This window comes from Neoarius graeffei, chromosome 24, assembly GCF_027579695.1.
Source record: "Neoarius graeffei isolate fNeoGra1 chromosome 24, fNeoGra1.pri, whole genome shotgun sequence".
Lineage (NCBI taxonomy): Eukaryota > Metazoa > Chordata > Actinopteri > Siluriformes > Ariidae > Neoarius > Neoarius graeffei.
The window spans coordinates 20466811-20486685 of record NC_083592.1 but is presented as its reverse complement, the minus strand read 5'-3'; the positions used below and the strand labels follow the sequence as shown (position 1 = coordinate 20486685).

At 41.6% G+C, this 19875-nt stretch overlaps 1 protein-coding gene across 1 annotated transcript in view; it reads right to left on the bottom strand.

Moving 5' to 3' along the window:
- Positions 1-19875, bottom strand: part of LOC132872218 (aldehyde dehydrogenase, mitochondrial-like) — a 96927-nt gene that overhangs the window by 5184 nt on the left and 71868 nt on the right. The window contains exons 6-9 of the mRNA XM_060906871.1: positions 5658-5786; positions 5432-5545; positions 4132-4234; positions 3772-3956 (exon numbers count right to left, since the gene is read on the bottom strand). Coding sequence (XP_060762854.1) covers positions 3772-3956; positions 4132-4234; positions 5432-5545; positions 5658-5786 — 531 coding nt within the window. The remainder of the gene's footprint in view (positions 1-3771; positions 3957-4131; positions 4235-5431; positions 5546-5657; positions 5787-19875) is intronic.

Sequence of the window (19875 nt, the reverse complement as noted above, 5' to 3'; positions counted from 1 at the left end):
GGGCACCCTGTTTTATTTAAAGAACAGGGATCTATCAAAGTCTGATCTTCACAACACGTTTGTGGAAGTGTATCATGGCACGAACAAAGGAGATTTCTGAGGACCTCAGAAAAAGCGTTGTTGATGCTCATCAGGCTGGAAAAGGTTACAAAACCATCTCTAAAGAGTTTGGACTCCACCAATCCACAGTCAGACAGATTGTGTACAAATGAAGGAAATTCAAGACCATTGTTACCCTCCCCAGGAGTGGTCGACCAACAAAGATCACTCCAAGAGCAAGGCGTGTAATAGTCGTCGAGGTCACAAAGGACCCCAGGGTAACTTCTAAGCAACTGAAGACCTCTCTCACATTGGCTAATGTTAATGTTCATGAGTCCACCATCAAGAGAACACTGAACAACAATGGTGTGCATGGCAGGATTGCAAGGAGAAAGCCACTGCTCTCCAAAAAGAACATTGCTGCTCGTGTGCAGTTTGCTAAAGATCACGTGGACAAGCCAGAAGGCTATTGGAAAAATGTTTTGTGGACGGATGAGACCAAAATAGAACTTTGTGGTTTAAATGAGAAGCATTATGTTTGGAGAAAGGAAAACACTGCATTCCAGCATAAGAACCTTATCCCATCTGTGAAACATGGTGGTGGTGGTATAATTGGTTTGGGCCTGTTTTGCTGCATCTGGGCCAGGACGGCTTGCCATCATTGATGGAACAATGAATTCTGAATTATACCAGCGAATTCTAAAGGAAAATGTCAGGACATCTGTCCATGAACTGAATCTCAAGAGAAGGTGGGTCATGCAGCAAGACAACAACCCTAAGCACACAAGTCGTTCTACCAAAGAATGGTTAAAGAAGAATAAAGTTAATGTTTTGGAATGGCCAAGTCAAAGTCCTGACCTTAATCCAATGGAAATGTTGTGGAAGGACCTGAAGCGAGCAGTTCATGTGAGGAAACCCACCAACATCCCAGAGTTGAAGCTGTTCTGTATGGAGGAATGGGCTAAAATTCCTCCAAGCCGGTGTGCAGGACTGATCAACAGTTACTGGAAATGTTTAGTTGCAGTTATTGCTGCACAAGGGGGTCACACCAGATACTGAAAGCAAAGGTTCACATACTTTTGCCACTCACAGATATGTAATATTGGATAATTTTCCTCAATAAATAAATGGCCAAGTATAATATTTTTGTCTCATTTGTTTAACTGGGTTCTCCTTATCTACTTTTAGGACTTGTGTGAAAATCTGATGATGTTTTAGGTCATATTTATGCAGAAATATAGAAAATTCTAAAGGGTTCACAAACTTTCAAGCACCACTGTATAAATAAATAAAATAAGGGGGGGGGGGGGGGGGGGGGAGTGCATACACCATTCATTCGTCCCCTGAAAATATTTTAATAACATAACACGCAAAACCCTGCATTCTAGTGCATTTTAGTACTTATTTTCACTAAAACAAGTTATAACTTAAGCCTTTTTCTTTCATGTACATTAATGATTAACATCAAAAATATCAAGTTTAATTCCCCTAGTTAATGAGTAATTTTCAGTTAATTACTTTGTCAGTTATATAGTAAAATGTGTGCTGATTATCTGATTAACTTTGTCAGTTAATTACTTTGAAAAAAAAAAATCAGACAGTTGAAGGTAAACTCAGCAAAATCCCAAAACAGTAGGGGAGAGCGGGGTAAGATGAGCCAGAGGGTAAGATGAGCCACCCCCTGTTTCTAAGAAACAGTAAACAAATGTGACCATGTGACCACATTCAAGGGGGGGGGGGACCATTTACTTACACTTGTGGAGAGGAGCACCACATGTCAAACTAGGTGAGGGAGATATTTATAAAAATGTGTTTTTGTGCTTTCTAAGTCAATTCCATGTTTGTCCACAGTGAAGATGATTTAGAGAAGACAAAAGTAGAATAATATTTAGACACATTAGGGTTAAGTTAGTGGCTTTCTAAGCTATGATATGAATGCTAATAAAAATAATTTTGATTAGCCTAATCCCCTTTATTAGCATTTTTCTACAAAATGGTGGCCACGGGGTAAGACGAGCCATTAGATGTGGGGCAAGTTGAGCCACTGGCTCAACTTACCCCATTGGTGGCTGAGCTTACCCAATATGGATGACACTTAAGTTTTCACATTTACTGGTCATATATGACAACAACATTTTATATATATATATATATATATATATATATATATATATATATATATATATATATGAATGACATCAGATGAGGAAGACCAGTTGTTAGATGTGGGGGATTATGTTGTGGCAAAATTCACGGGGAAGAAGAAAGTGCATTTCTTCATTGGCCAGATAATCAAATTGGATGTCTTCGAAATAGAGGCAAGATTTGTCAAAAGAAGCCGGTCATGCCATGGCTCTGCAAGAAAGCCGACCTTTGTCTTCAAAGAGAAAGATAAGGCTGTCCTGTCAAGACAGGATATTGTGAAAAAATTGCCCCACCCCTTTACTGTTGGGGGGACAGCACGGAGGGAGAGGCAAATGGTGTTCCCTTGCAATTTGAACGCTTGGAACATTGAATAATGATGAAATGATTGATGGAATGATTGCTGCATGTTTTAGCAATGTTTTAACCTACTGAAAGAAATAAGATTTTTTGGCACTGTTCTACTGTTTTAGTAATTTCTATAATATAGTATATCTCTCATTCCCTCTCTAACCATCCCTCTTTCTATCTATCTATGCATATCTCTCTCTCTCTATCCATCTATGTATCCCTCCCTATCCCATCTCGTTCTATCACCTCTCTCTTCATCTCCCCTTCTCTATGCAACGGCCCTATCCCCCACTTGATTGACTTGACTTGATTCACTGATTGCATTTCTAATAATAAAAGTTGTTTACTTTGTTAACCTAACATGTTTTGTGTTGGCTCAATTTACCCCACACAGTGGCTCATCTTACCCCGTGCATGGGGTAAGTTGAGCCACTTGACATTTTTTTTTCAAGAGGTAATATCACTCTAACCATAAGAGCTTATCAATTATTTTTTGCTCAGATAGTAACAGTACACTTTGAAATTTGGTATGGTGTGTAGACTGGAAGCAAAAATGGCTTTAACATGTAGTTATGATGAAAAATGTAAAAAGTGGCTCATCTTACCCCGCTCTCCCCTACTATTAAAAAGTAAAGGTCTGTTAGAGTTTCTAAAGTTTTCAGGTTTCTATGTTGGGGACATTGAGCCTCATTCATCAATCTTTTAGTAAAGTTGTGCATTTGCATAAGCTAAAGTAAACAAAAAATTTCCAATTCATATTTATGCGAGTTGAAGCCAATTGTTTACATTAGTTCGTATTGTCTTGTTAGGCTCTAAAAAGTGAATCTCAGTAAGGATATACTTGATAAATAATTAGTTACATGATTTACATCAGATCAAAGTAAAAATATCTGCCAATTTCTTAATCCGAGTGTCCGTTCACTTTGCAACCGACACACTATTTGTACTACTAGTACAAAAGTTACAGAATTGAGCAGTACAAATTCTGACTTTGACCGGTCCAGGATTGCATGAATGCTTATGTCTTATTCATGCCCCCACCACCACCATCTGGTGTGAATTTGTAGTACAGGCATCTCTGACTCATGCATCATAGTTATCACTTTAGTGTAACCATCTCTCCACAACTATAAAAATTCAGCAATAAAACTCCAAGAAAAGTCATACCCTACAACAACCAGTAGAAAGCAAAGCGATTTTTTTTTTTAAAGGAAAAGGCAAGGTGTGTTCTAGTCATACCTGTGGTCCTTGTTCAGTTTGAAGGTTAAAAGGATTTCCCACCACTCTTTTTTTTGCTTTTTCAACACTGAGCTCAACAAACTCCTTGTAGATGCTTTCCTGCACATAGGTGCGTGAACCTGCACAACAGCACTGGCCCTGGTTGAAGAAGATGGCCAAGTGGGCCTGGTCCACTGCTTGCTCCACTACCAGAATAACGAAAATAGCTTAACCAAATTTGGTCTTCGTTCAAATATTCGCTAAATTGACAAGGTATTAGCTTTCTACAATAAAGAAATTAAAAATATTTTCTGTAGCAGCTGATTAGAGAGAGATGCACCAAATTCAATTCAGAAAACACAACACAGAAGATGTACTCACTGTTGGCATCAGATAAAATAATGTTGGGACTCTTTCCTCCCAGTTCCAGAGTTACTTTCTTTAGGTTGCTGGTGCCAGAGGCTTGCTGAATTAGATGACCTACCTACAGAACATGTACTGGAGTCAAATAATTTGGCAACAAACTTAAAAGTATGGAAAAAGAGTAGTCATGTCTGGTAATATTTTAATGCAAAGTGCTGTCCTGGTATGCAGGTTACAGACATCAATAGGATGCTTGCAGGACAAGATATCTTTACAGGAAAGATAATACAAAGTGACAAAACAATAGACACTTTTTTTTTGAACAAACAAAAAACCCTTTGCTCTGGTGATCTGCAAGATGTTTAATTGTGGAGTGGAGCCCCATACTCAGAAACCTGATTTTTGATGGCCTGCCCAATGAGTCACCAGGTACCGGCTCATAGGTACAAGGCGATGTATGTGAAACATGACCACCGGACAACGAAATTTGGATCTTTATTTACATAAGATACACGGGTTTTTAATCCAGCTCTTATTTTTAATTTGCTTTTTTAAAAAACATGGGCTTATTTACGAACACATTTTACAGAAAACATTCACGAAAATTTCATATAAAACTAAAAACAGTTTTATTCGTCCACTAGCTTGTGGGACAATTGACAGTTTGTCGTGTAAGGGCAGATGTAACTGCAGGAAGAGTTGTATTACAAACACGCTAGCAGACAGATCCAAAACAAAGGCAGAGTCAACAAACAGGCTGTGGTCAAGCGGCTACGCACGCCTATTATTCTATTCAGGTTGATTTTGTGCCCTTGCACATATTTTGCGCATACACTCATCAGGAGCGCCGCTTTTAGGCAGTGCCTAAATATCTATATTATTTCTGAAAGAAGACTCCGGTCAGCATCAATGTTTGGAGTCCTCAGGAATGAGCACTTTGTGCTTTGCACAGTTGTATGACAAGTTACGGGTTTGTTTGTTTTTTTCCCTTTAATTTCAAAAGACAGAGACGCTGTTTATAACCATTATAATGAAAATGAACTTATTTCTCAGCTGTTGCACAACAGTAAATGTAACTATGCATTGATAAAATGTGTCATTCTTTAATAAAAATTTAAAAATCCTAACACTTCTGGCTGGTAATGCATCAGACCATCCTGCTGTTCATCATTTTCCACATGCCCCATCACTTTTAATTCCTTACATATTAAATACTCATTTTATTTGGCACCTGGCAGTTAAGTGAATCTGGCAAAATGCACATCCCTTCTCAACACATGCAATGTCCACATTTAATTCTGAAAATCTATATTGTTACCTCAGTGGAACCAGTGAAGGCAATTTTATCCACATCATTGTGGGAAGCAATGGCTGCCCCAGCTGTAGGGCCCATTCCAGGGATGATGTTCACAACACCAGGAGGGAAGCCCACCTAAAGGTAATCAATAGAGAAAGAATTACAGAATTTTATGTACATACGTATGGAATTTAGGCAAGATGTAGGTATCTTGGGCCTATTTAGGCCTAAAGGGTACAGCTCAAACCTCTTTGATCAGACTGGCCACGTAGAGCGCAGTGAGAGGTGTCTGCTCTGCCACCTTCATCACTATGGTGTTACCTGTAGCCAGAGCAGGTCCCAGTTTCCATGCCTGCATCAGCAATGGGAAATTCCACTGGCAGAAAAAGACAAAAAGATGTTAACAGATGGCATCAGTATATGGGTGAGATGACATCTAAGGAGGTACAGGTTTAACCAAGTGGCTATCTGTGCATTTTAAGCTGACCAGAACTTATCGCTCTATGCTGCTCTGAGAATGAGAAGTGTAGAGCCATGTTATGTAACAAGGCTGCACCTTTGAGTCATAATTCTAAAAAAGAAAAAAAAAAAGTTTGGTGCAAAAACAAGACAGCTTATCACTCAAAGAACACCAACTTAAGCAAGAACACACAAGATCAGCTGGTTACTACAAGAGAAGTGTATTTACTATTAAGTGTATTTATTTGTCCCTTTCAAACAAATATCCCTATGTTCGTTAAACTAAAACTGTACAGACTGCTTTTTAAAACAAAAAACATACCCCCATACATCACTGCCAAGATGACTGAAACACCAATATATTACTAAACTTATCCACTAGTTTAGCCACAGCATGAGTAACTCTGGTTTACACAAGATGACCTTTTCAAGTCAGTGCACAGAAAAAGAGTCTTGTCAAATGATGTTTAAATAGGTCTCTTCCTCAGAACTGCAATATTTTGAACTCGTCTTGCATTAGCTTTCTTGTTATAACAGCCAGTCTCTACTAACATTAACGTAAGAGAGAGATCCATGTTTGCAGCATAAAGCCAAACCGTATTATACAGGGTTTTGAAATAGATGTAGTCTTCCCTTCATATACAATTGACCAATTAAATATTAAAAGAATGAGGCTAAGCAAATATATACTCTACTGCTGCATAACTCATTCTGAGATCGCAAATGTGTCACTCAGTCTTAAGCAGGAGGAGCCAAAGGAAAAAATATAATGGGGAAGGACGGACGGACGCACACACGCACACCAGGCAGCACAAAGCACTTTACTTGATTAAAATAAAAGCATTCCAGAAATATATTCAAATAAAAATATAAAAACTATAAGCTATAAAACATGAATACATGGATCAAAGCAAAAAAAAAACCTCCATGTCGTTGGCCCCTACCACGTCAGCGATGTGTCAAATTTTAAACGCCGTGTTGTCCATTATACCCTAGGTCCCAGTACTATACAGTACTATAGTACTATACAGTACTATAAGTAGGGGTACTTATAGTACATTTACATAATTTTAACAGTGACTAAAGCGAAGGCAAGACTTTACCATTGTCATTACTGGCTATAAATGATGAAACATCAAGTTTTCAGTGCAAAGTGCAAATTTATTTCAACAATACTTTAGTAATGCACAACAGTGGTTAAGAGAAAAGTACAAGTGCAGTCGAACTGTGCCTTCATTTAAAAGAAGCGCGCCCATGCATGGCAAAACCGAAAGTAATTTGACGCGCTCTAGTGATGGAAATCGAAGGGCCTATGTCTGGTGAAATATACGCAGTACTCGAGTTGAGGGGGGATGTGGGGGGATGGCATCCCCCTTCTGAAATAAAAATCTCAAATCATCCCCCTTATAAAGAGGCCATCCCCCCATCACATCCCTTGTGCCATTTTACCAATTAATGTGGAGATTAGCCTACTATTATTTTAACAAATATTACTACCATTTCAACATTAGAGGCTTTGCGCAGTGATAGCCTACATGCAGCCAGATAAAAAAGACGCATATTTATTTATTCGGTTGCACCTCTCATTCACACCTATACAGAGGTTTCAGTCACTGAAAACAGCTACTTTCGCAAACTGGGCAGAGTGAAGATTTCTGAAAACTCCATCTTCAGACACTCGTGTAAATAGGGAAAATGAAGCAACAGTGGGCGAGAGGGCATGCGTGAATATAATGAGTCATAGGTGTGAATCTTTCACCAAATACCAATTGTCCCGGTTCTTCATGAAATCGCACGTGCACGCACAAATTCATTAGGTTAACTTTCAAATAACTGTTCTTGTCCACTTGCGACACCGGAGCCACTTTCCTGAATTTTGAGCTTCGGAGTATTGGCTTCTTTATCTATTTAAATCAATGAATGTGTCACATACATTAAATTACTAATGTAGCCTTAGTAGCCTATTTAAGCAATAGCTGTTTTCTCCACTGTTTTCCGACCTTTTGTGCTTAGTGAATGAGACACTTCATTACACTCCACTGACTGACTTCCAATTCCGGACTTTTTTTGAAAATGTAAAATATAGGCCTACGAGATGTTTTTTTGGGACTTAATTCACATTGGTCCTTCACTATTAATTTTTGAGACTGACGAGGCACTAAATACTGTGGAATTATTTTCTCCTTACTATGAAGTTTGGCATCTTAAACAAGTGTTGGGAAATCTTGCAGCCCAACTCTGCAGCCTCCAATGTTTAAGCGAACTGTTGAAACCATAATGTTTAAAGATTAAATCATAGGCTAATCAAACCAAAGAAAAACACAGCCTTTCCAGAACGTTGTCTGACTGTGGCAGCGGGGGCGTGGTCAAGCGCCGGTCTGTGACCGGAGGGCGGAGTCAGGGAAGGTAAGTGGCAGAATCACTACACCCGATGTCAATTAACCCGTGGTTTGTGTGTCTTCCCAGTGACCGCGCCCTAGAGAGAGAGAGAGAGCAGAGGAAGTGAGCTCTGTCCCCAGCCAGACGACTTGGGTGTGTGTGCGCACGCGAGCGCACGCATGCATGGCTGAGAGAGTGAATTTTGCATCTGAAAAGAGCAAAATAAACAAGTTATTGAACTTTATTCTGGCCTGCCGTCTTTCTGTGCTCCTCCCCCACTGCTACACTGACGAAGCCTGTTTAACCTACAAAAGGCTTAATAGCATAAGTCTTGCTGCGGCTTCAACAGGGCTGTTTAGATTTTTCACCTGATCACCTTTCAATAGGCAAATATCATCATCATTATTACTACTACTACAACAACAACAATAGGCCTAGTATTAGTAGTAGGCAAGTAGTTGCCTAGTAGTAGGACAGCCAAATAGTTTCATCAGTGGCCTACGCCGAGCCTCCCCGGGACTAGACAGTAGCGTAGGCTGTATTTATTTATTTAGGCCTATCTAGCGCAACAACTTATTCCTTGAAATATACTCAAACATAGCACAAGAAAGGGTTCAACAACAGGCAATCACAGCAGCTTGGTGAAGTTCTAAATATCACATCGGTATCAGACCTATGGTCCTACCCCCCCCCCCCCTTTTTTTCCTCGGATCTGCATCACTCATTGACTTTTAGCGCTCCCAGTTGACGGAAATCCGTCGTAGCGACGGAAAACTTTAATCCATGTAATATAAAATATACAAACAAAAAAACATTAACAATAAGAAACTTGTGCAATTACAAATGACATTACAGTGTTTTTTCTTTTAAACAGTTTTAAAATTTAAAAAAAGTTTTTAAAAATGAGACTTAACTTTTTACCAAAGTCGGCTGACCCAATACTTGGAGGCAACCTCTTCCAAAGTCTAGGAGCCACCACAGAAAATATTTTATCACCATTTGTCTTTAGTTTGAACTTTGGAACAGCAAATAAGCCTTGGTCAGATGAATAAGAGTCTAACTGTTTGATAGGTTACTAATAAATTCAGATAGATACTTTGGAGCTAAACTATGTAAAGCTTGAAATAATCTCATCTCATCTCATTATCTCTAGCCGCTTTATCCTTCTACAGGGTCGCAGGCAAACTGGAGCCTATCCCAGCTGACTATGGGCGAAAGGCGGGGTACACCCTGGACAAGTCGCCAGGTCAGCTTGAAATAATCAATTTTTAAAAATAAATTCCGAATTTAACTGGTAACCAGTGAAGTGATGTCAAAATTGGGGTAATACAGTGGTATGCAAAAGTTTGGGCACCCCTGGTCAAAATTACTGTTACTGTGAACAGTTAAGCAAGTTGAAGATGAATTGAACTCCAAAAGGCATAAAGTTAAAGATGAAACACTTTTCAACATTTTAAGCAATATCTGTGTATCATTTTGATTTTGTACAATTTTAGAGTGAAAAAAGGAAAGGAGTAACTTGCAAAGTATGGGAACCCTAGGAGATTTGAACACTCTGATCAAGGTCTCAGACCTTAATTAGTTTGTTAGGGTTATGGCTTGTTCACACTCATCGTTATGAAAGGCCAGGTGATGCAAATTTCAAAGCTTTATAAATACCCAGGCTCCTCTAACCTAGTCCCAAAAATCAGCGGCCATGGGTTCTTTTAAGCAGCTTCCTACCACTCTGCAAATGAAAATGGTTGAGGTCCACAAAGCAGGAGAACGCTATAAGATGATAGCAAAACATTTTCAGGTTGCCATTTCCTCAGTTCGAAATGTAATTAAGAAATGGCAGTTAACATGAACAGTGGAGGTCAAAATAAGGTCTGGAAGACCAGGAAAAAATTTCAGAGAGAGCTGCTCATAGGATTGCTAGAAAGGCAAATCAGAACCCCCGCTTGACTGCAAAAGACCTTCCGGAAGATTTAGCAGACTCTGGAGTTGTGGTACATTGTTCTACTGTTCAGCAACACCTGCACAAATATGGCCTTCATGGAAGAGTCATCAGAAGAAAACCTCTCCTGCATCCGCACCACAAAATTCAGCGTCAGAAGTTTGCAAAAGAACATCTAAACAAGCCTAATTCATTTTGGAAACAAGTCCTGTGGACCGATGAGGTTAAAATGGAACTCTTTGTCAAAAGGCATGTTTGGAGAAAAAAAGAACACTTCTCCAACCATTAAGCATGGGGGTAGATCAATCATGCTTTGGGGTTGTGTTGCAGCCAATGGCACAGGGAACATTTCATGGGTAGAGGGAAGAATGGATTCAATGAAATTCCAGCAAATTCTGGAAGCAAACATAACCCCATCTGTAAAAAAGTTGAAGTTGAAAAGAGGATGGCGTCTACAAAGGGATATTGATCCTAAACACACCTCAAAAGCCATAATAGACAGCGGTCTCAAAAGTAGCCGGTCACCGGTGGCAAATCGCCGTCTGTGGCTTGTTATGCCGCCGGCTATTGTCAGTCGAGTCACAAAATTTAATATTAAATATTTCTGACGGCAAAAAAAGTTGTGAACGTAAATTACATCCACTATATCATGTATGTTCATTGCCGCGTCAACTTTGTTTACATCCTCGACATGAGTGCAGCCATTACTGCCCCTTGTGCCATATGTAAGCCGTACTCTGATTGGCTTAGAGTGTTCCATGGACTGTGAATGGTTCATACCATCATGTGACTCACAAATGGCGACGAAGAGAGTTGCAAGCGGCTCCATGCTGGATGCGTGGCTAAAAAGGTCTAGAGGGAAAGGTAAGTACGTTTTGAACACAAATTTATTCTGTCATTGTGTTGACATAGAAAAATAAATATGTCTTAGTCCACCGTTTCTCAGCCTTGCTTAAGACATTATAATCGCAGATCGTAAAGTTGACTCTGCGTTTGACAGCTGCGTAACAACGCTAATCAAGCTTAAGCTAGATGACCCACCTCAAATACCCGTCCCGGGTAAATGTTATCCCAATTTTAGATGACCTGTTCCAAACCATCCCGCCCCATGAAAAATTCGTACTTGCATCTCTCTCTCTCTCTCTCTCTCTCTCTCTCTCTCTATATATATATATATATATATATATATATATATATATATATATATACACACACACACATTTGTTGTGCCTAACCCACACTAAATAACTAGATTTATATAATTTCTATTCAGTAGGCCCCTACATGTATATGTAAATTCAATAAATATTTTTATATCATATAATCTTACTTTCTTTGATTTATTTTGGTATGTGTACACACATTTATCTATATCTATCTATCTATCTATCTATCTATCTATCTATCTATCTATCTAATGTTCTTGCTGAAATCTGATAAAATGATATTATAAACTCCAGTGTGCCATTAAACACAATGAAACTTCATATTTCAAGAGGAAACATTTATTTTGTAGAAAAACAAAAGAAAAACTGTTGAAAAAAAAGTAATTTACTCCATGTTTTAACTTTACATTTTGTCATCATTTGCTCTTTATTTTGAAGGCAGTGACTCTTTTCATTTTCATTTTGTTAAATAACAAACATGATTAGGTTGATGAGATTTGGATAAAAGTTATTTTCAATAGAAATGCTGAGACTGTCAATGAGTGCTGCTAGCTGCTGTTTTTTAATAACGATGAAGTCAGCTGATGAAGTACATGTAGCTGCATTTTATGTAACAGTTTATTGACTGCCAAAAAATAAACATTTTGATTATAATTGAAGCCGTTTTGTTCATCTGTATTCAAGATTTCACCACATTCTTCAATAGTATTAGAGAATCTGGAGAAACTTGTCATCTTAGCTTATTCAAAGTGCACATCAGACTTAAAATTATTATATCATCCATATGTGGATTTCAATCAGACTACTTTTTATGTGTTTGTTTGCAAATATTTCTGAAATTTGATAAAATGACTGAGGTATGGTTTCATATTTCAAGTTTCCAAATGGTATTGATTACCCTTTATTTTCACTGTTAAAAGTTACCAGAGGCCACCATTTCTCAGTGCATTTCATAAAATTTTCCGTGCCAAAAGGGGGGCACACCCCCCTTTGAACCCCCCCCCTGCACGCTCTGCGTGCATTATGTCTGCTACTGGCAGACATTTTACCATTTTGCACCATGCTGTAAATTATTTGTACCCTGCTATTCTCCCAAACTTTGAAGCCCCTGTAATAGACTGCCTCGAGAGGCACAAGCTGAAGGTTTTACCATGGCCCTCACAGTCCCCTGATCTGAACATCATTGAAAATCTGTGGATAGATTAGATTAGACATTACTTTATTGATCCCTTTGGGCAGGTTCCCTCAGGGAAATTAAAACTCCAGTAGCATCATTACAGGATAAGCAGAGAACAGAAATAGAGAAAAAAAAACTCCTAGATAAATTAAATTAGGCATTTGCATATACAAATATTTAAAAAAAAGAATAAGATATTGGGGGTCGGGCAACAGAAGAGGTATTGCACATTATATTGCACGTTGTCCAGTATTGTTTATTGTTAGGCTAGGCTACTGCTCCTTCCAGTCCTCTGTCCTCCTGTTACCCCCCCCCAGAGAGGAGTTGTACAGTCTGATGGCGTGAGGGACAAAGGAGTTTTTAAGTCTGTTAGTCCTACACTTGGGAAGGAGCATTCTGTCACTGAACAGGCTCCTCTGGTTGCTGATGACGGTGTGCAGAGGGTGACTGGCATCGTCCATGATGTTCAGTATTTTGTCCATAGTCGTCTTCACTGCCACCGTCACCAGAGAGTCCAGCTTCATGCCGACCACAGAGCCGGCCTGCCTGATCAGTTTGTCCAGCCTGGATGTGTCCTTCTTGGATGTACTGCCCCCCAGCACACTACGGTGTAAAACAGGACACTGGCAACCACGGACTGATAGAACATCCACAGGAGTTTCCTGCAGATGCTCAAAGGACCGCAGCCTCCTCAGGAAGTACAGCCTGCTCGGTCCCTTTCTGTACAGGTGGTTGGTGTTGTAAGTCTAGTCAAGTCAAGTTTATTGTCAAATATGCTATACATGCTCGACATACAGCACAGATGAAATATCAGTCCTCTCTGACCCACGGTGCAAACTGGCAATGCAATAAATAAAAAAATAGAATAATTGAAATAAACAAACAATATAAACAGTATAAACACTAGATAGGAACTAGACATAGACTAAACACTCAAACAATATATACAGTATAAACACTAGATAAGAACAAGACAGACTAAACACTCAAACAGACAATATAAACAGTAAACACACTAGATATGAACTAGACTAAACACTCATATGTGTGTGTGTGTGTGTGTGTGTGTGTGTATATACACACACACAAATTGGTACAAAAAAACCAAACAGTCAAGGGCACTTGAGGTATAGCAGTGAAACATGAAATAAGCAGTATAAACAAACTAGCAGCTGTTAAGGTGAGGTAGTGTGGAATAGTGTAAATGAGCAAGGTAAAGTGAGATGTGCGGTCCCTGAGTTCAGTGTGTTAATGAACGATGAGGTGTATGTGTGTGTGCGTGCATGCGTGTGTTGGGGGGGGAAACTGCGAGGATGACATGTCAGATGCTGTCCAGCCACAGCCTGAGGTACTTGTAGGAATCCACAGCCTCCACCTCAACTCCTTCGATCAGAACTGGTCGTGACCTTGTTCTAGACCTCCCAAAGTCAATGATCAGCTCCTTGGTCTTCGAGGTGTTGAGCTGCAGATGGTTCCTGCTGCACCAAGCAGCAAAGTCCCTCACCAGGCTCCTATACTCCTCTTCTGTCATCCCTGATACACCCCACGATGGCGGGGTTATCGGCGAACTTCTGAATGTGACACAGCTCCGAGTTGTAGCAGAAGTCCGCAGTGTACAGGGTGAAGAGAAGAGGGGCCAGCACCGTGCCCTGGGGTGCTCCAGTGCTGCTAATCACAGTATCAGATGTGATGTACTGCGGCCTGTCGGTGAGGTAGCTGGAGATCCAGGTGACCAGGCAGGGATCCACTCGCATCCTGTTCAGTTTGCCCTGAAGCATAAGGGGCTAGATGGTGTTGAAGGCACTCGAGAAGTCCAAGAAGAGAACTGTGCCATTTCCCAGATGCAAGTGGACTCAGTGTAGCAGGTAGAGGATGGCGTCTTCCACATCAACACCTGCCTGGTACACAAACTGTAGACAGTCCTGGGCATGTTGCACCTGGGTTCTGAGGAGGCTGAGGAAGAGCCGCTCCAACGTCTTCATCAGATGTGAAGTGAGTGCCATTGGTCGGAACCCATTCAGCTCGCTGGGCCAGTTCTTCTTGGGAACTGGAACGATACATGATGTCTTCCAAAGGGTGGGCACTCTCCCCAGCTGCAGGCAGAGGTTGAAAATGCATTGGAGTGGTTCACCCAGTTCAGCAGCACAGATCTTCAGTAGTCGGGGACACAACCTTGTCCAGGCCTGTTGCTTTCCTGGGGTGAAGCTTCCCCAGTTGACCTCTGACCTGGTCTGCAGTAATGCATGGAGGAGTGTGTGTTGAGGTGGGGGAAGAGGGAGCTACTGCAATGACTGGGGGGAGGTGTGTTGGGGGAAGGAGAGATGGCTGCAATGAGGGGGATGTGGGCTGGTTGAATCGGTTGAAGAAGTCATTCAACTCGTTCACCCTTGCCACTGTCCCCTTAATGACTCTGGTCTTTGGTGGTGTGGCCTGTGATGGTTTTCACACCTTCCCAGACCTCCCTCATGCTTTTCTCCTTCAGCTTCTACTCCACCTTTCTCCTGTAGCTGTCCTTAGCTTCCCTCACGCAATGTTTCACCTCCTGCTGTGCTGTTTTCATCGCCTCCCAGTCCCTGAAGGCGGCCCTATTCCTGTTGAGGACAGCTTTGACTTCCTGTGTTACCCATGGTTTGTTATTAGGGTAACACCGTACAGTCTTACTGGGGGAAACCACATCTGCACAGAAGTTGAGGTAACCTGTCAGACAATGTGTCAGCCCCTCCATGTCCTCACAGTGTGGGCTAAGCAGCACATCCCAGTCTGTGGTGGCACAGCAGTCTCTGAGGTCATCTTCCATTTCAGGGGACCACCTCCTGATGGAGCTAGTTGTTGCAGGCTGCCTTTGAACCAGGGGGGTGTACTTCAGCTATAGATGAACCAGCTTGTGGTCAGACTTCCCTAGTGGGGGTGAGGGGTGTGACTCTGTATGCATCCCTCACATTAGCATACAGCAAGTCAATCGTCCTGTTGTTCCTAGTTGGACAGTCCACAGCCTGGTAAAAAGCAGCCAAAAGTAGCATGATTAAAGTCCCCAGAAATGATCATAAATGCCTCACGTTGCTGTGTCTGCAGCCTTACTGAGTGAAGCCTCTCACATGCAGCGACTGCATCTGCCCTCGGAGGGATGTAAACACAGATGGTGATCACGTGACTGAACTCCCTCGGCAGATAATATAGCCGCAGGCTAACGGCTAGTGGCTCCAAGTCCGGGCAACGTAAGGCTGTCTTTACGGAGATATGTCCCGGGTTACACCAGCAGTTGATCACATAAATGAGGAGTCCCCCACCTTTGCCTTTCCTGCATGCTTTAGTGTCTGTCAGCTCTCACAGCAGTGAATCCCCGCAGGTCCATGTTAGCATCCGGTACAAGGTGTGTTAGCTATGTCTCCGTAAAAAGTTGCTCTCCCAGTAAATCCGCTGGTTATTCAGTGCGGATAGCTCGTCGACTTTATTCGGCAGAGAGTTCACATTCCCCATGATAACGGAGGGAATGGATGGTTTGTAGCACTGCCGGTTGTCCGCTAGCCTAGCCTTTAGCTTAGCCCCGGCCTTGCAGCCCCTGGGTTTCCTTCTCAGCTCCGCCGGGATGGGGTGTCATATCCCGGCTTGTCCCATTGTTTTCAAGGCCAGCAGCTCCTCTCTTGAATAAGAGAGAAACTAGCTCCTGGTTGCATGTTAGTTAAAAATATCCATGGGATATGAAGGGAGAAAAAAAAACCCACACACTGTCTTTGTAAGAAGAGCAGAAAGTAAAAATGTTGGGAGAAAAAAAAAGGTTAAAAGAGCTAAAAACTACAGAGCTACTGGAGAGGCAGCCGTCTCACACAGCGCCAAGTTAAGATAGACCTCAAAAGAGCAGTGCATGAAAGACGGCCCAGGAATCTCTCAGAACTGGAAGAATTTTGCAAGGAAAAATGGATGAAAATTCCTAAACAAGAATTGAAAGACTCTTGGCTGGCTACAAAAAGCATTTACAAGCTGTTATACTTGCCAAAGGGGGTGCTACTAGGTACAGTGGCAGCCATTGAATTTGTTCCACGTTTCCGTGACTGGCCCTCAGCAGGCCCTTGGCCGTCCCCTGACTGGTTCGTGACTGTCTGCCGATTGGTCCGTGCAGATATCCCCCACAATGACGTAGTCAATGCAGTCCTGACTGGTGACGCCCCTAAGCAGCTTGTGTGAAAACCAGCTGCTATCCCTCATTTTTCCATGAGGAGGAGCAGTGACTGTCCATTTCACAAAGCAGGTTTATCAAACGCTGAGAACAGCTGATTTCAGTTAGTTAATTCAACCCGGAGGACTTTCACCAGGAGTTAAAAAGCCATAAGATTTTAATGCGCTCATACAGCGAGTTTGAATATGTTTATATATAATTGAAATAAAAGATAGATTGATTGATTGAAGTGCGCATTCTCTCTACATAAACACTGTCTAGTGCAGCATAGGCATAAATAAATAAATAAATAAATAAAGCCTCCGCTACTGTCTAGTCCCAGGGAGGCTCGGCGTAGGCCACTGATGAAACTATTTGGCTGTCCTACTACTAGGCAACTACTTGTCTACTACTAATACTAGGCCTTTTGTAGTAGTAGTAATAATGATATTTGCCTACTGAAAGGTGATCAGGTGAAAAGTTGAAGCCGCAGCAAGACCTTTGCTATTAAGCCTTTTGTAGGTTAAACAGGCTTCGGCAGACAACGTTCTGGAAAGGCTGTGTTTTTCTTTGGTTTGATTAGCCTACAATTTAATCTTTAAACATTATGGTTTCAGCAGTTCGCTTAAACATTGGAGGCTGCAGAGTCGGGCTGCAAGATTTCCCGACACTTGTTTAAGATGCCAAACTTCATAGTAAGGAGAAAATAATTCCACAGTATTTACTACCTCGCCAGTCTCAAACATTAATAGTGAAGGAGCAACGCGAATTAAGTCCCAAAAAAAAAAAAAAAACCATCTCGTAGGCCTATATTTTACATTTTCAAAAAAGTCCAGAATTGGAAGTCGGTCAGTGGAGTGTAATGAAGTGTCTCATTCACTAAACACAAAAGGTCGGAAAACAGTGGAGAAAACAGCTATTGCTTAAATAGGCTACTAATGTTTTACATTAGTAATTTAATGTATGTGACAAATAAGTTCATTGATTAAATAGATAAAGAAGCCAATACTCCGAAGCTCAAAATTCAGGAAAGTGGCTCCGGTGTCACAAGTGCACAAGAACAGTTATTTGAAAGTTAACCTAATGAATTTGTGCGTGCGCGTGCGATTTCATGAAGAACCGGGACAATTGGCATTCGGTGAAAGATTCACACCTATGACTCATTATATTCGCGCGCGCCCTCTCGCCCACTGCTGCTTCATTTTCCCGATTTACACGAGTGTCTGAAGATGGAGTTTTCAGAAATCTCCACTCTGCCCCGAGTTTGCAAAAGTAGCTGTTTTCAGTGACTGAAACCTCTGTATTGAGGTATTTCACCTGACGTCACAGGGTCACGTGACGCCCCGGTGTCCACCATTTTGGACGGCAAGCTAGTTAATGTCAACAACAGTAGCTAGTATGTTACTGTAGCAATATTTATGTTCAGTCATTTGGATGACTGTTAAAACCTTTCAGTCTCAAGTTTTTCCTTTACTGGATTTACTAGTTTACTGAGCTAGCGCGCGATGGCTCCCGGCCCGGCCGGAGAGCGCGCGATGGCTCCCGGCCCGGCCGGAGAGCGCGCGATGGCTCCCGGCCCGGCCGGAGAGCGCGCGATGGCTCCCGGCCCGGCCGGAGAGCGCGCGATGGCTCCCGGCTCGGCCGGAGAGCGCGCTAGCTCAGTAAACTAGTAAATCCAGTAAAGGAAAAACTTGAGACTGAAAGGTTTTAACAGTCATCCAAATGACTGAACGTAAATATTGCTACAGTAACATACTAGCTATGATGTTGTTGACATTAGCTAGTGCTAACAGCTAGCTGCTAGTACACTGCTACAACACAGACACCGACCCTAATAATACAGTTCTTGGTCATTGCCTGGTAACAGCAAATTTATAACGGGCCATGTCTCAACAGACTAAGAAGTTATTTCAATGACATTTAATAACATTTTGTTTATCCTGAGGACCGAAAGTAAATGAAAATGTGAACAAACCTTAGCTGTAATCAGATGGCGACCACCGGCTCCAGGGACGACCCGCTGATGTAGGCATGTTACCCAGCCTGACACAAAATATCTGTAGGTATCCAAACTCTTATACGCTTTCAGATCAATACCTGTGTATGGCGATGGGTTTTTAACGACATAGGTATACAGATCCTGTGGGCCGAAGTCAGGTAAAGACGAGGGCTTCGTGTACTTCCGTACGTCAGTGAACAATCCTGGTGGAAGCAGGTAAACGTCGTTCTCTAAGCCTGCTAACCTCAATTTTTGCAAATACCTCTCCCTCTGCTCGCCCTGTAAATGCCCTACATCACTGGATAGTGAAGGTGTTTTCTGCATCTCGCTCCTTTTTCTTTTATGTTTTTCGTTTGTCGCCTTCCTCGCATTCAAACTGATTCGAGCCGTGCCGTCCAAAATGGCAGCATCACATGACTTGGTCACGTGAGTGAAATACCTCAATAGGTGTGAATGAGAGGTGCAACCGAATAAATAAATATGCGTCTTTTTTATCCGGCTACATGTAGGCTATCACTGTGCAAAGCCTCTAATGTTGAAATGGTAGTAATATTTGTTAAAATAATAGTAGGCTAATTTCCACATTAATCGGTAAAATGGCACAAGGGATGTGATGGGGGGATGGCCGTTTTATAAGGGGAATGATTTGAGATTTTTATTGCAGAAGGGGGATGCCTCCCCCTACACCCCCCCCCCCCCCCCAACTCGAGTACTGCGTATAAGGCCACCAGACACAGGCCCTTCGATTTCCATCACTAGAGCGCGTCAAATTACTTTCGGTTTTGCCAGCATGGACGCGCTTCTTTTAAATGAAGGCACAGATGTCAGACATCGACAAAACGGTGAAGAATAAGTGGAGATGGGCTTGGCTAAATGAAATGGGCGATAATGGCAAGCCATTTAGTTCATGGTGCAAAAAGATGAAAATGGCAGGTGTGTGCTTTTGTGTAGTTTGCCATAAAAAAAGTCTATGGAAGCAATGGCAAAAAACTAGATGCCTTTGGCTTCACTGCGAAGAAGCAGAAAAAGTGAACTTTCACTTTACTTTTCTTGCAAGTTCTTTCTGTTCCACTCTTTTGAAAGCATGGTTCAAGTTCGACTGCACTTGCACTTTTCTCTTAACCACTGTTGTGCATTACTAAAGTACTGTTGAAATAAATTTGCACTTTGCGCTGAAAATTTGATGTTTCATCATT